Raw genomic sequence first — 15549 nt, forward strand, 5'->3', positions numbered from 1 at the left:
TATCTGTATAGCTGCCAACTGTCCATCTGGCATGGTATATCAACAATGTGGTCCTGTGTGTCCTCAGACATGTGATACAGATGAAGATATAGATTGTACTGGTGGTTGCGTTGAAGGGTGTTTCTGTCCTAGTGGAAAAGTATTAGCATATGGAGAGTGTATAAACCCATCTGATTGTGAAGGTATTTTTCATATGTACAGTACACCTTTGTGCATATCTGATTATGTATAGACAATGTGTACAGTTTCATAAATATGTAGCTAATTACGCATCTCTTTGTTTATTTAAGCAATGATATCAAATTTATGTAGTAAAAGTTCTAAGTTACAGTACAGTGCAGCATGTATGTACATGTACACATAGAATAATTTTTTCTCAGGGGAAATAGTATTTCAACCAACTAGATGGTTATGATGCCAGTAAAGGTGTCATGAACAGACATGTGTGGTTTAGCTGCATTGCAAGTTTGTGTCAAACTATTTAGTTTAATGGCCTCCATATAAAAAATTCATGATGAAAAATTTGATTGGATGTAAATAAAAGTCACAGATTTGAATCAAAATATTAACAATTATTTTTAGCAGGTAAAGCAGTACTAAAACAAGCCAAACTTCAATAAGTTGTGTAAATTTTTCTTTGACATTGGATTTGTTGAGAAATGCTATTATCCTAATGGTACTTAATTGTTTATGTATGTGCAGAAATAATTAGTATTACTTATGTGGTTAACAAAAACTTATAACAGTATGGCATGACCTACAGTAGATGTTGCAATGCATACTTGTAATACTATTCTTATAAACTGTAGCATTATACTGTAACCATAATGGAATTGAGTATGAGATTGGAGATGTGATACAACCAAATTGTACTACAAGGTGTACCTGTCAACGAGGAGGACATTTTGTTTGTAGAGCTCAAAGATGTTTACTTGATGGTCCAACTTGTTATGCATCAGGTGATCCTCACTATGGATCATTTGACTCAAAGAGATTTGACTTTCAAGGAAATTGTGAATATGTTCTCACTAAACCATGTAACAATAGTGACTTCATCATTACAGCAACTAACACACTGTGGAGTAGTGGCTTTGTATCAGGAACAAGTTCAGTGAAAGTGACGCTCCCAAGTAAAGGACTAGAGATAGTTCTTGCACAGGGTAGACCTGGAATAATCACAATCAATGGTATACTACAGAGAAGGAGTGGAGATAGAGTGGTCCATCATTCTAGTGGAGTACAAGTAATGAGGATAGGAGGAAGACCATATGTTTTACTAACAATTGGGTACCCATTGGCAATAAGTTGGGACGGATCATGGCAAGTTGACATTACTGTATCTAGTAGTTGGCAGGGACAATTGTGTGGGCTGTGTGGGAACTACAACAATGATGCTAGTGATGATTTTATGTTTCCCAATGGTTCAGTAACAACTTCTGTAAATGATTTTGGTGATAGTTGGTTATATGCTAAAACATCAGAAGATTGTGGAGTACCACAACCTCCACCACCTTGTCCAGCAAGTGTTACAGTAGCAGCACAATCACGATGTAATGAACTAATGAACAGTGTATTCAATGTGTGTAATAGTGTGGTAGATCCCAGTGGATTCATTGATGATTGTATACTAGATTACTGTTCATGTAGAGAAAGTGATAGAGAAAGTTGCTATTGTAATAGTTTATCTAGTTATGTAGCAGTGTGTGCATCTAAAGGACTAGTCATTCCAAATTGGAGAAGTTTCTTTTGTCGTAAGTGAAATAATAGTAGCACATTGAAGTGAATTAATATTTGACATTATTTTTACAGCCATCACCTGTCCATCAGGCATGGTATATCAACAATGTGGTCCATCATGTCCTCAGACATGTGATACTAATGAAGATACAGATTGTAGTGGTGGTTGTGTTGAAGGATGTTTCTGTCCTAGTGGACAAGTTTTGTCAAATGGAAAATGTATAAATGTATCTGATTGTCAAGGTAATTATGTTTGTATATATATATATACTGATTTTAGAACTAAACTAATGGATCATTAAATTGTTTATAACTACTGCACAATACTCATAAAGATTTGTTAATTAAGTAGTAGCTTTTATGAATTTTGCTATTGTACTCTCTCAGTGCCCATTACACTACAGCATGTCATTTGGGTTATGCTGATCAACAGAAACAGCTCATAGAGTATTCGATTCCTTTTTAGGTTACAATTATGGATCTAGTATTTTTAAAGGGAAAATATAGTAAAGATCTTGAGTATCCAATGAAAAAGTGAGATTTTAGAAGCTGTGAAATTGCATTGTCAGTTACTTTTAGATTGTTTCACAGTAAATTCAATGCTTTAAAGAACCAAGCAAATTTTCTCTAAACTGTAGCTATTTTCTGTGCACGCTAGAGTTGTAACTTGTCATTTAGGTGGTATCTTGATTGATTTTATGGTATGGGAGGTGATGGGTAAATTTTTGTTGAGGGTTTAATATGGATGTTAAATAACCGGATACTGCTGATATGTAGTACAACCGCTACGTACATATCATATTAATGTTTGCTGTGAAAAATTGTCAACACAGCAATAGTTAGCTACACAAATTCAAAAGAATCTTTAGGAACTACAACCTATCTAGATCCACCACTTGTTATTGGAGTTAAAGACACAACCTTCGGAGAGTTGGCAATGCATATATTAACTGTAGCATGAGCATTTAGGATTGTCTAATATACTACTCAGCCCTGAGTCTGTCTTTGCACACACACACACACACACACACACACACACACACACACACACACACACACACACACACACACACACACACACACACACACACACACACACACACACACACACACACACACACACACACACACACACACACACACACACAATATACAAGCATACATGCATATACCCAATACACACCACATTAAGATGTCCTGTGTATGTATCAATTGTTAGCAAATTTTCAATTTACCAGTGATGTGTATTATAAGATTTATTCTATAATGATATTGTAGCGCTATACTGTACTTATGAGGGGAAACAGTACACCCTTGGAGATGTGATACAACCAAATTGCTATACAAGATGCACATGTCAAGGAGAAACATTTACATGCAGACCTCAAAAATGTTTGATAGATGGTTCAGTTTGTTACGTCTTTGGAGATCCTCGATATGTAACATTTGATTTTCATACATTAGACTTTCAAGGAGATTGTGAATATGTTCTCACACAACCATGTAATAACAGTGACTTCATCATTGCAGCTTCAAATACTGCCATCAGTTCTTATGTATCATCAGCAAGTTCTGTTAGAGTGATCATTCCTAGCAGAGGACTAGAAATACATCTCACAAGAGGTGGAGGTGGAGCAATTACAATCAATGACATTCCACAACCAAACAATGGGGATGGAATAGTACATCGCTCCAGTGGAGTAAAAGTATTAAGAACTGGTGGACATCCTTATGTTCTACTAACAATTGGGTTTCCATTAGCGATAAGTTGGGATGGATCTAGCCGGATTGAAGTTTCTGTGTCCAAGAATTGGCAGGGACAATTGTGTGGACTGTGTGGAAACTACAACAATGATGCTAGTGATGACTTGATGCTTCCAGATGGTTCACTAATTACTTCGGTTAATGAGTTTGGTACTAGTTGGTTACATGCTAATACAACACCAACATGTGGAATACCACAACCTCCACCACCTTGTCCAGCAAGTGTGCTGATAGCAGCACAATCACGATGTAACGAATTGATGAATAGTGTATTCAATGTGTGTAATAGTGCAGTAGACCCAACATATTTTATTAATAGCTGCATATCAGACTATTGCTTATGTGGTGAAGAAGAAAGAGAGGATTGTTACTGTAATAGTTTGTCTACATATGCTGCAGCTTGTGCCTTCAATGGTGTATTCATTAATAACTGGAGAAATTTCCTTTGCCGTAAGTTACTTATTTTATGCTTAAAGTTTCATCAATGTTATCCATACAGCTGCCAACTGTCCATCTGGCATGGTATATCAACAATGTGGTCCTGTGTGTCCTCAGACATGTGATACTAATGAAGATACAGATTGTAGTGGTGGATGTGTTGAAGGATGTTTCTGTCCAAGTGGAAGAGTCTTATACAAGGGAATTTGTATTATGGCATCTGAATGCCAAGGTACTATACATATTATGTACATTTCGTACTGCCTTGTTTTTGCTGCTATCATTGGTACTAAGCTGTGATAAATAGATTGCAGTTTCTATTACAAATTTATGAAGAGGTTTCCTTGATGTCTAATGTCTTAAAGAGAGAACTAACTAAGAAAAGTTACTAACGAGTGTTAGAAATATGTTGTCTTGCCTTTATTATTTATTTTTAATGGACATTTAAATACAAAATGATTAGTAGGCCAAAGCCCTTTGTCTATGTCCATATCGAGTTTCTCTCTAGTATTGGTCTAGTGAGCATTTGAATGATGATATTGTTTTACCAGTATAGTACTACCTCCTTAGGTAAGTCATTTCATTGCTGGATTACTCTAAAGTTTTAAAGGTGTTGACCAATGCTGCTGTTAATTCTTGGTTTTAAAAGGTTCATTTGGTGAGCCCTTGTAACGCTGTCTTGTTGTAGTGTAAAATATCATTTGGGGCAACTTTTTAATGTGAATTTAATATCTTAAACACCTCAATTATATCTTCTCTTTGCCATCTACAAAATAGTGAGCGCAAATCAAGTTTTGTGAGTCTTGATTTGATTTTTCGATTTTGATTTTTTTGTTTAAACTCATGACGTACGACATAGCCATTATTCCACGTCAGAGTACACTGAGACACATACAAATACACAAGTACAAAACTGAAAAACATACAAGACATGACACATACAAAGCAATACATTTGAATAATACACAAATTAATTATTATTAGTCATACAGTGGGTCTTCATTAAAGTGACAAATTCTCCACGTTTGTGGGGCACTTCAAATGGTAGTTTATTACACCAGCAAGTGGCACAATGTCGAAAATATTGCTGTGTTCTAGCCAGATGATGGTAAGTGTTGTTAGCAAAATAGGCCTTACACCGAGTGTTATATAGTAGGTGTGAGAGCAACCAAATGTTATTGGAGGTTGCAATTGCAGTCTTCTTTCACAAGATAATGTAGAGATAGGTGTTATCGGCTTAGTGGCCCTTCTTAGTACCTTTTCTTATACATATATCAATGTCCTTTGCTAAGTGAGGACTCCAATGAAATTGGAGCACAGAACTCCAAATGTGGTAAAACTAAAGTTTTGTATAACAAGTAACTATCGGTGAATATGTTTCAGTCCTCCCAATACTTGATTGCAATTACTTGTGATTGTATGGCAATGAAGAGTTGAGCCCATGTCTGGTGTAGTCCATACACCTAAGTCTCTTTGTTTCATTGTAAATTCTAGTTAACATTGAGTTTCTTAGGCCTGATCATAAAGTGTATAAGTGTTGTTCACTCCCCTACCTACACTGCAAGTGTATTACAGTGCACTTAAAAGTATTAATTTCATTAGCCAAAGTCTAGACCAGTTTGAAATAAAATTGAGATCTTCCTGTAAATTTTTTTAACATCCTTAGGTGTTTTGATAATCCTATAAAGTCAGCAAACATTTCTTTGAAGTCCATCAGCTATGCCATTTACATACAAAATAAACAGAAATGGGCTGGGCACTGATCCTTGTGGTACTCCACTCGTAACTTTAACCCACCTAGAACTACTACCATAAAGAACCACGCATTGTTGTCTACCAATCAAAAAGTTACATTTTAATTGTTTACTCACTTGTGCCAGGTGCAAACATTGTGCTTGTAAAGTTGTGTATTAGCTATTCAATTTTCAGCACTGATTAATAAAAACTGTTGCAAAAGCAAAAAGCTTTACTGTCTTGCACCTGGCACACCTCACTGGCTTTGGTAGTATTAGCTGCAACCCTTCCCTAAGCTTGAAGCTTGATACTTAGCACCTAGCATTCACTCACTCACTCACTCACTCACTCACTCACTCACTCACTCACTCACTCACTCACTCACTCACTCACTCACTCACTCACTCACTCACTCACTCACTCACTCACTCACATTCGCATGCCTGGAGGCCAAACAAAGTAGCACACGGCCACCATTTTATGCAACAATAACAAACTCACCAGTAGGATGTGTCTTTTGGGGTTCCGAAGAGTTGTGCCCTCTGCACCTTGTCTTTTATTTTCTCTTCAATCAGGCTGCTTGTCTCCAACGAAACCATATCAAGGCGTTAATAATTTTCCATATCAACACTTTCTTTAAGCAGCATAATAGATGCCACAAAATTATTTAAGGCACTTAGACTATGCTATTGTATGGAGGTACCGGTACTAGATAGCTTCCTGCATCTTCATAATAGGTCATAAGATCATGCCCATTCTTTATTATACGCATTTTGGATCTATTGATTGAGACCATGATGACCATATCCCTTTTACGCTAGCTGTATTCATAACAGAATAGTGACCACACACCTTCAAGTTGGTAGGCTGACTTGAGATACTCTAATAATTGATCGAAACCATGATAACCACACCCATTTTTGGGCAAGCACACATCTTTGCAGGCTGACTGGATACTCTAATGCAGCGGTCACCCCAATAGAACAGTCACACATTTATAGCTAGCTGTATGCTTTAACAAAAAACTAAACAAACTAGTATATTAAAAATTATAAATTTATAGGGATCCAAGCGATAAAAAGTAGTGAAACAAGAGACAAACGATGGTAGCTATTACAGCATACGTATCTCAGTGGGAAATCCCTACTTTGGCATGGTATAACAATTATTTCGTTTTCAATGCCAAAGTAGGGATTTCCCACAAAGCTATGCTGTAATAGCTACCATTGTTCATCTCTCATTTCACTACTTTTTATTGCTTGTATCCCTACTTCATTTTTAAATTTATAACTTTTACTATATTAGTAGTAGGAATCATGGAGGTTTGGACTTTCTTACTCAAAAATATCACCCAAAAACCAGATTCACTTTCCTTTCATAACAACTTCAAGGTATTGGTTATGCATAGCCTATCCCAAAAATTCCTTCAGAGTAACCCTCACTGTTCGACATTGCTTCAGCCCAAGACATGCCGTTTTGCAACTACAGTGCATGCACCATGGACCTACCTTTGTCCTCCTTTGTGTCCCATTTCTTTCTCCACTTCCTTCATGGTGATGATTTGCAATAACTGCATAGTGGCTTCAGTGCAAGCTGGCTATTACAAAATTTTTGAAGTGAGCAGATTGATTGCAGTGATGCTTTTTGTACTGTTCTTTGTTTGTAATGCTGTATAAGAAGTGGAAAGAAAGTGAAATGGCAATAATGCTTTCCAATAGGGTATATGTACAAATTTTTGAGGTACATACATAATTATCGTGGATCAACCAATTTCCGTATTTTCACAGTTTTAATTTCAAGGATCACTCATTTTTCACTGATGTTACCTATTAGAAAGCATAGAGCTGACCCTGATAATTGTTAATTTTCAAGATGAAAATTTCGTGCACAGCCAAGCAACCATGAAATCAACAAAAATTACATCCCTTAAAAAATGTATATACAGTAGTTGATAGGCAGGGTACACATTATCTCAACTAAAGAATTTATGTAACTAAACAGAATAGGCAGCATACAAAGTAACCTAAAAGACACGTCAATACATAATGTGTGGTCTGTGATCTAGTGGGCAGGTGTGCAGGCATGCAGACAAATGGATGGATGGGGGAGCTGGCAAGGTGGGCAGGCAGGCAAGTACTGACTGCCTGACAGACTCCTGTAAGCATTTGAGCATTATTTGGATAGCTGCAGGTTCGAGGCTGCCCAGGTCCAGTCATGGATTTTTTTCTCCTTTCTCCACCTTTTCAAACATACTTTCTGCAACAACTTTAAACAGGCTGTAGGACCAGGTGTCCCACAGACCTTCAGCACTTGTGCTGTAAAGCCTTAATAAAAATGAAAAGTACCCAGGCATGCACACACTCATGCATGCATGCAACACTAATGACTATCATTCAGATGTGCAACATATCACAATTCATGTTTACCATACAACGTAAAGTCTTCAATATTCCTGGCCAACTTCCTGCTACCAAAAAAGGCAAAGAATAATAATAGTCATAAAACACCAGTGTAGCTACCTCTAAGAAGGTCATACTACATATATTTTTTTCAGTGACTCGTCTCATAATTCTCATTTCCTTTAAGTAAATACAACAAAGTAATCACATGACTGGCCACAGTCTGCTCATTTTTACACACGCCAAATTGCACCATCTTCTGAAGCAACTCTGAAAAACTAAATGAGTGCCTACAGTTAGCCTTTATTAGGTTGTAATTCACTCCTGATTTATAAAAGAATACGAAAAATGTTGTCAACTAATATTACTATGCTTTATTTTAGCAATGTTTTGTGATCATAATGGACTTCAGTATGAGGTTGGAGATGTGATACAACCCAATTGTACTACAAGGTGTACTTGTCAAAAAGGAGGAAATTTTGTTTGCAGAGCTCAAAGATGTTTACTTGATGGTCCAACTTGTTATGCATCAGGTGATCCTCACTATGGATCATTTGACTCAAAGAAATTTGACTTTCAAGGAAATTGTGAATACGTTCTCACTAAACCATGTAACAATAGTGACTTCATCATTACAGCAACTAACACACTGTGGGGTAGTGGCTTTGTATCAGGAACAAGTTCAGTGAAAGTGATACTTCCAAGTAAAGGACTTGAAATAGTTCTTGCTCAAGGCAGACTTGGAACAATCACAATCAATGGTATACTACAGACAAGGAGTGGAGACAGAGTGGTCCATCGTTCTAGTGGAGTACAAGTAATGAGGATAGGAGGAAGACCATATGTTTTACTAACAATTGGGTACCCATTGGCAATAAGTTGGGATGGATCATGGCGAGTTGACATTACTGTATCTAGTAGTTGGCAAGGACAATTGTGTGGACTGTGTGGGAACTATAACAATGATGTTAGTGATGATTTCATGTTTCCCAATGGTTCAGTGATAACTTCTGCAAATGATTTTGGTAGTAGCTGGTTGTATGCTAAACCATCAGAAGATTGTGGAGTACCACAACCTCCACCACCTTGTCCAGCAAGTGTTACAGCAGCAGCACAATCACGATGTAATGAACTAATGAACAGTGTATTCAATGTGTGTAATAGTGTGGTAGATCCCAGTGGATTCATTAATGATTGTATACTAGATTACTGTTCATGTAGAGAGAGTGACAGAGAAGATTGTTATTGTAACAGTTTATCTAGTTATGTTACAACATGTACCTCAAAAGGAGTGATAATTCCTAATTGGAGAAATTTCTTTTGTCGTAAGTGAAATTATTGTTGCATATAGAATTAATTTTACTTCATGTTATTATTGTTCCAGCTATCACATGTCCAACAGGCATGGTATATCAACAATGTGGTCCATCATGTCCTCAGACATGTGATACTAATGAAGAGACAGATTGTAGTAGTGGTTGTGTTGAAGGATGTTTCTGCCCAAGTGGACAACTGTTAGCATATGGGAAGTGTGTAAATGCAATTGATTGCTTAGGTAATTTACCTGCTCAGTATTTGTAACAACCATTGTGCAAAAAGTGTCCAGTGATAATTTACAACTACTGCATAACATTTGCTATTAAATCATACATTGTGCATGGCAAGTTTGAATAATTGTTACATCAAAAATTATAATTGAATAAAATCGACTCTACGAACTAAATTTTAAATTAGTATGCATATAGAGAAACGTAATAACAATACTTTGGTTTGTTACTTTAGCCCTCTACTGTCACCATAATGGACTCCAATATGAGGTTGGAGATGTAATACAACCCAATTGTAGTACAAGATGTACTTGTAACTATGGCGGATATTTTGTTTGCAAACCTCAAAAGTGTTCAGCTAATGGTCCAACTTGCTATGCATGGGGAGATCCTCACTATAGATCATTTGACTTAAAGAAATTTGACTTTCAAGGAAATTGTGAATATGTTCTTACTAAACCATGTAACAATAGTGACTTCATCATTACAGCAACTAACTTACTCTGGGGTAGTCCTTTTGTGTCAGTAACACATTTAGTGAAAGTGATTGTTCCAAATCAAGGACTAGAAGTTGTTCTCTCAACCGGTAGAGATGGAATAATCACAATTAATGGTGAATTACTAATAAACAATGGAGACAGAGTGGTACATCGTTCCAGTGGAGTGGAAGTAGCTAGGGCAGGTAGACGACCACATATAATACTTACAATTGGGCACCCATTGACAATCAGTTGGGATGGGGCAGGGCAAGTGAGAATCACTGTATCTAGTAGTTGGCAAGGAAAATTGTGTGGACTGTGTGGGAACTACAACAATGATGTTAGTGATGATTTTATGTTTCCCAATGGTTCAGTAACAACTTCTGTAAATGATTTTGGTAGTAGCTGGTTGTATGCTAAAACATCAGAAGATTGTGGAGTACCACAACCTCCACCACCTTGTCCAGCAAGTGTTACAACAGCAGCACAATCACGATGTAATGAACTAATGAACAGTGTATTCAATGTGTGTAATAGTGTGGTAGATCCCAGTGATTTCATTAATGGCTGCAAACTAGACTACTGTTTGTGTAGTGAAGAAGACAGAGAAACTTGTTACTGCAACAGTTTATCTAGTTATGCTGCAGTATGTGCTTCAAGGGGAGTAGTCATTTCTAATTGGAGGAGTTTCTTTTGTCGTAAGTAGTACTATTCCCTAAGTTGTTCCATTACATAATATTCTTTATTTAGCTATCACCTGTCCATCAGGCATGGTATTTCAACAATGTGGTCAATCATGTCCTCAAACTTGTGACAACTATGATAATGCAGAGTGCAGTAGTGGCTGTGTTGATGGATGTTTCTGTCCAAGTGAAACAGTGTTGTCTTATGGATACTGTATCAATGTGTCATATTGTCAAGGTAGGTACAACTGATTGTTGAGGCACATGATTTTTTTTCTTTCTTGTATGTGTACTGCATGTGCATTGTGTATTTATATTTTATATTATTTTTTGAATATGTAGTTCTGAATGACACTAATATCAGCGTCACTGCTCCCAGCACTCAGATAGTTGGTCAGTCACTAACACTGGAGTGTAGTGTGACTACTGTGAGAGGTATCACCAGTGGAGTGGATATTTTGTGGAGTAGTGATGGAGTAGAACTACTGAAATTGGAAGGAGCAGTTGTCAACTCAACTTTGAATGATTCAGTCATATACATATCCTCCTATTCTATTGAAATTTTAAGCACCAATGATTCAGATAGAATATACCAATGTACAATGGTAATCAACACTGATCCTCCTGTGTTAGCTCATGGCAGTGTCACACTTGATATAACTGGTAAGGTTGTATGTATATAGCCTTGTAAAGTATTTGAATATGTAATTTATTTTTGTAGTTCCTACTCCTGCAGTCAGTATTACACCATCTGGTCCTATACAAGGAGCTATGGTAGGTAGTCTTCAAGATATCCAGTGTACAGTGAGTACAGTTAGTGGAGTGGAGTTGAGTTCAGTAATGATCAGTTGGATGGAACCTGGAGGAGACACTATTAAAAATGATAGTAGAGTGACCATCAGCCCAACCAGTGGTAGTGGTAACAATTACACTAGTAGTCTCCAGTTGATGTACCTGATGGAGGGAGATGAGGGTACATATGAGTGTAATGTTATTATACTGGAAACTAATGGATCAAATTCAATGGTGATCAACAATCTAACTGGTAAGCAAATGTACTTACACAAAATAAATAATTTAGTATTTTAGGAACTCACAAATTATGCCAGCTAGAATAATAGGTGTCTGAAGTATTAATATAGCATTGGGGAGAATAATATAAATACTTGTAGTACAAAAATCAACTTACTCTAATAGAACAGTCAGTAACTATAATATAGCAATTATTCAGTTAACATTATTTTGATACATTTTCCATATGCAGCATTACATACTTTAAACTTCACACAGTTGATCACAAGCTAAACATTTTTAATGTTTATTTAACTACGGTAATTTATTGGTAAAAATTCAGCCATCAGCATAGTGTAATAGGTAAAAAAGAGTGTAATAATAAGTTGGTGCATATGCTTTACAGCAAATAGGATAATTGCTCTTCAGCACACAGTATAATATGTTTTGGGTGAATTTTATAGAGTTCTTAATTTTAGTTTGTGAAGTAAACACCTTATCACGAGTAGGCGTGGCTTACTGTTCACTCCACAAATTAAGTTGATACACAATCACTGACTCATTGCATGTGGATTTGAAACAGTGTGCAAAATCGACACACTACAGTTTACTATAGTTGCTGCATGGCTCACATTTATAGCCTCATTCACCAGTTTGACTATTCTAAATTGGAGTATTCACCCAAGCCTGATCAGTAACAGTAGGGGGTGGTAGATTTTAATTTTTGGTGCTGTTTATCACTTCTCCGTTACTGTGTCTATAGCTTCCTTGGTCTCCATCGGTTTGTTATTGTGTGGGGATGGGATGTGGGTGACAATGGAAATAATTATTCCTAATTGCATTACTTATCATGAAAATTATTTGTTAATTTGTGGTGTTGATACTACTTTCTCCATTCATTGTATAGTGGCTGTTCCAAGTATCAGCATACCTATACCCAGCACTCAGATAGTTGGTCAGTCACTAACACTGGAATGTAGTGTGACTACTGTGAGAGGTATCACCAGTAGAGTGGACATTGTGTGGAGTAGAAGTGATGGAATACTTGAGACTATTACTGGAGTTAACACAAACTTTTCAAGTGATAACATTACAGTGTATTTATCTTCTTACACTGTTCCACAACTGAGCACAGCTGATGATGGTAGAGTGTACCAGTGTGAGGTAGTGATCAACACTAGTCCACTAGTTATGGCTACTGGTAGTGTCACACTGGATGTTACAGTTCCTACTCCTACAGTCAGTATAACACCATCTGGTCCTATACAAGGAGCTATGGTAGGTAGTCCTCAAGATATCCAGTGTACAGTGAGTACAGTTAGTGGAGTGGAGTTGGGTTCAGTAATGATAAGTTGGATGGGACCTGGAGGAGACACTATTACAAATGATAGTAGAGTGACCATCAGCCCAACCAGTGGTAGTGGTAACAATTACACTAGTAGTCTCCAGTTTATGTACCTGATGGAGGGAGATGAGGGTACATATGAGTGTAATGTGATGATATTGGAAACAAATGCATCAACAGCAACTGAGATGGATGCTCTTATAAGTAAGTTAAATATTTGATAGAATATGAATTACATAAATATGCATGTACCCCATCCACACCATATTCTTATAGGATTTTTATTACCCATATTTCACCTTAATCTTTTAGTTCCCATGTTAGATGTCAATGTAACTGCTCCCAACACTCAGATAGTTGGTCAGTCACTAACACTGGAGTGTAGTGTGACTACTGTGAGAGGTATCACCAGTAGAGTGGATATTATGTGGAGTAGTGATGGTGACTTACAACTGAAAAGAAATGAAGGAGTCAGTATAAGCGACAGCATGGACAACTTGGTAGTTTATGCAACTAGATATACTATCCCACAGTTAAGCACAACTGATGAAAATAGAGCATACCAGTGTGAGGTAGTGATCAACAGTAATTCATCAACTTCAGCTAGTGGTAATGTCACTCTGAATGTTATTGGTAGGTTTCAGCTATGTATTAATACAACACTTAGTATATAATACCTTTTGTAGTTCCCACCTTTGATGTATCTATAGTCCCATTTGGTCCAATTGATGATGGTGTAGTAGGTAGTCCTAAGGAGATACACTGTACAGTGAGTACAGTTAGTGGAGTGGAGTTGAATTCATTAATGATAAGTTGGATGGGACCTGGAGGAGACACTATTAGAAATGATAGTAGAGTGACCATTAGCCCAACTGCTTCACTTATTAATGATTACATCAGCACTCTTGAGTTTACCTACCTGATGGAGGGAGATGAGGGTATATATACTTGTGATGTGATGATACTGGAAACAACGGGTTCAGATTTTATAGGAATAAATAATCTCACTGGTGAGTTTATATTTGTATGTTACACACGCTACCTTTCCTAATAAATGGCAATGTAAAGACTTAGTAATGGATTCTCTCATCTTTCTAACAATGAATTGTTTTATTTTAGTGCCAACAACATATGATTTAAGTCTCATCGCACACCATGTTCAGAAAGTTGGTCAACCATTAATACTACAGTGCAGTTTGACTGCAGTGAGAGGTATCACTAGTAGAGTTAATTTTGTGTGGAGCAACAATGGTGCTAAGCTTCAGGAAAACAACAAATTTGGCAGAGACTTTACAATGTTAAACTTAGACATCTACACAGACACTTACACCATTTCTCCTCTGAGCATATCTGATGATGGTAGCACATACCAGTGTGAGGTGATAATTAGTATCAATCCACCACTAAAAGATGTCATCAATGTCACATTGGATGTCACTGGTATAGAATGAATTATTTTTTTGAGTTTCTATTATGTATGTAAACATTTCTACAGTTCCTACTCCTACAGTCAGTATAACACCATCTGGTCCTATACAAGGAGCTATGGTAGGTAGTCCTCAAGATATCCAGTGTACAGTGAGTACAGTTAGTGGAGTGGAGTTGAGTTCAGTAATGATAAGTTGGATGGGACCTGGAGGAGACACTATTACAAATGATAGTAGAGTGACCATCAGTCCAACCAGTGGTAATGGTAACAATTACACTAGTAGTCTCCAGTTTATGTACCTGATGAAGGGAGATGAGGGTACATATGAGTGTAATGTGATGATACTGGAAACTTCTACATACGGTTTTATAGAAATAAATTCCATTAATGGTGAGTATAATGTAAGGCACCTTTATGAAATTGCCAATAATTTGTTGTCCATGTATTGAAATATAATTGGGTTAATGGTGATGTGTTTTGCTAGTACATGTTTTATTAAGTATACAGGATGCATTCCAACAACTTCCCATGATAAATCAATAGTTTAAAATAAGTAGCTACCTAACTAAAGTAAATATCTAAATAATTAAACTAATAAGCAAATCACTTTACATTATTACACTAGAAAGATATTTGTTTGACCTAAATTAATTACCATGTAGGAAAGGTTGTATAGCTTAACATTATATAACCTACGTTAATATAATGCATGCACAGTATATATACTGGAGTTTTCATAGAGGGGTTGCAGCACTGAAATAATGATGTGGGATACTAGCTGTGTCAGCCTTCATTATACTGAGAAATTTTCCTCCAATTTCAATGTTCCATGCAAATATGAATTGCTATAAAAACAACAGAGAAAACCACATCTTGAAAGTGAGTCTGTGTATAGGGTAACCATCATGGATCAAACCTGTTATTGTTTAAAAGAAATAGCATGGACAGCTACAAACACTGCTTGAAGGTTCTTAGTTTACTAA

General features: G+C 36.6%; 1 protein-coding gene across 1 annotated transcript in view; it reads left to right on the forward strand.

Moving 5' to 3' along the window:
* The window catches only part of LOC136264346 (IgGFc-binding protein-like), a 68605-nt gene that overhangs the window by 37238 nt on the left and 15818 nt on the right, over nucleotides 1–15549 (forward strand). The window contains exons 22-37 of the mRNA XM_066059101.1: nucleotides 12–182; nucleotides 810–1751; nucleotides 1810–1980; nucleotides 3016–3951; nucleotides 4001–4171; nucleotides 8456–9397; nucleotides 9457–9627; nucleotides 9855–10796; nucleotides 10849–11019; nucleotides 11124–11444; nucleotides 11503–11826; nucleotides 12700–13341; nucleotides 13450–13770; nucleotides 13824–14147; nucleotides 14257–14577; nucleotides 14633–14956. Coding sequence (XP_065915173.1) covers nucleotides 12–182; nucleotides 810–1751; nucleotides 1810–1980; nucleotides 3016–3951; nucleotides 4001–4171; nucleotides 8456–9397; nucleotides 9457–9627; nucleotides 9855–10796; nucleotides 10849–11019; nucleotides 11124–11444; nucleotides 11503–11826; nucleotides 12700–13341; nucleotides 13450–13770; nucleotides 13824–14147; nucleotides 14257–14577; nucleotides 14633–14956 — 7194 coding nt within the window. The remainder of the gene's footprint in view (nucleotides 1–11; nucleotides 183–809; nucleotides 1752–1809; nucleotides 1981–3015; nucleotides 3952–4000; nucleotides 4172–8455; nucleotides 9398–9456; nucleotides 9628–9854; nucleotides 10797–10848; nucleotides 11020–11123; nucleotides 11445–11502; nucleotides 11827–12699; nucleotides 13342–13449; nucleotides 13771–13823; nucleotides 14148–14256; nucleotides 14578–14632; nucleotides 14957–15549) is intronic.

The sequence above is a fragment of the Dysidea avara genome, chromosome 1, assembly GCF_963678975.1.
Source record: "Dysidea avara chromosome 1, odDysAvar1.4, whole genome shotgun sequence".
Lineage (NCBI taxonomy): Eukaryota > Metazoa > Porifera > Demospongiae > Dictyoceratida > Dysideidae > Dysidea > Dysidea avara.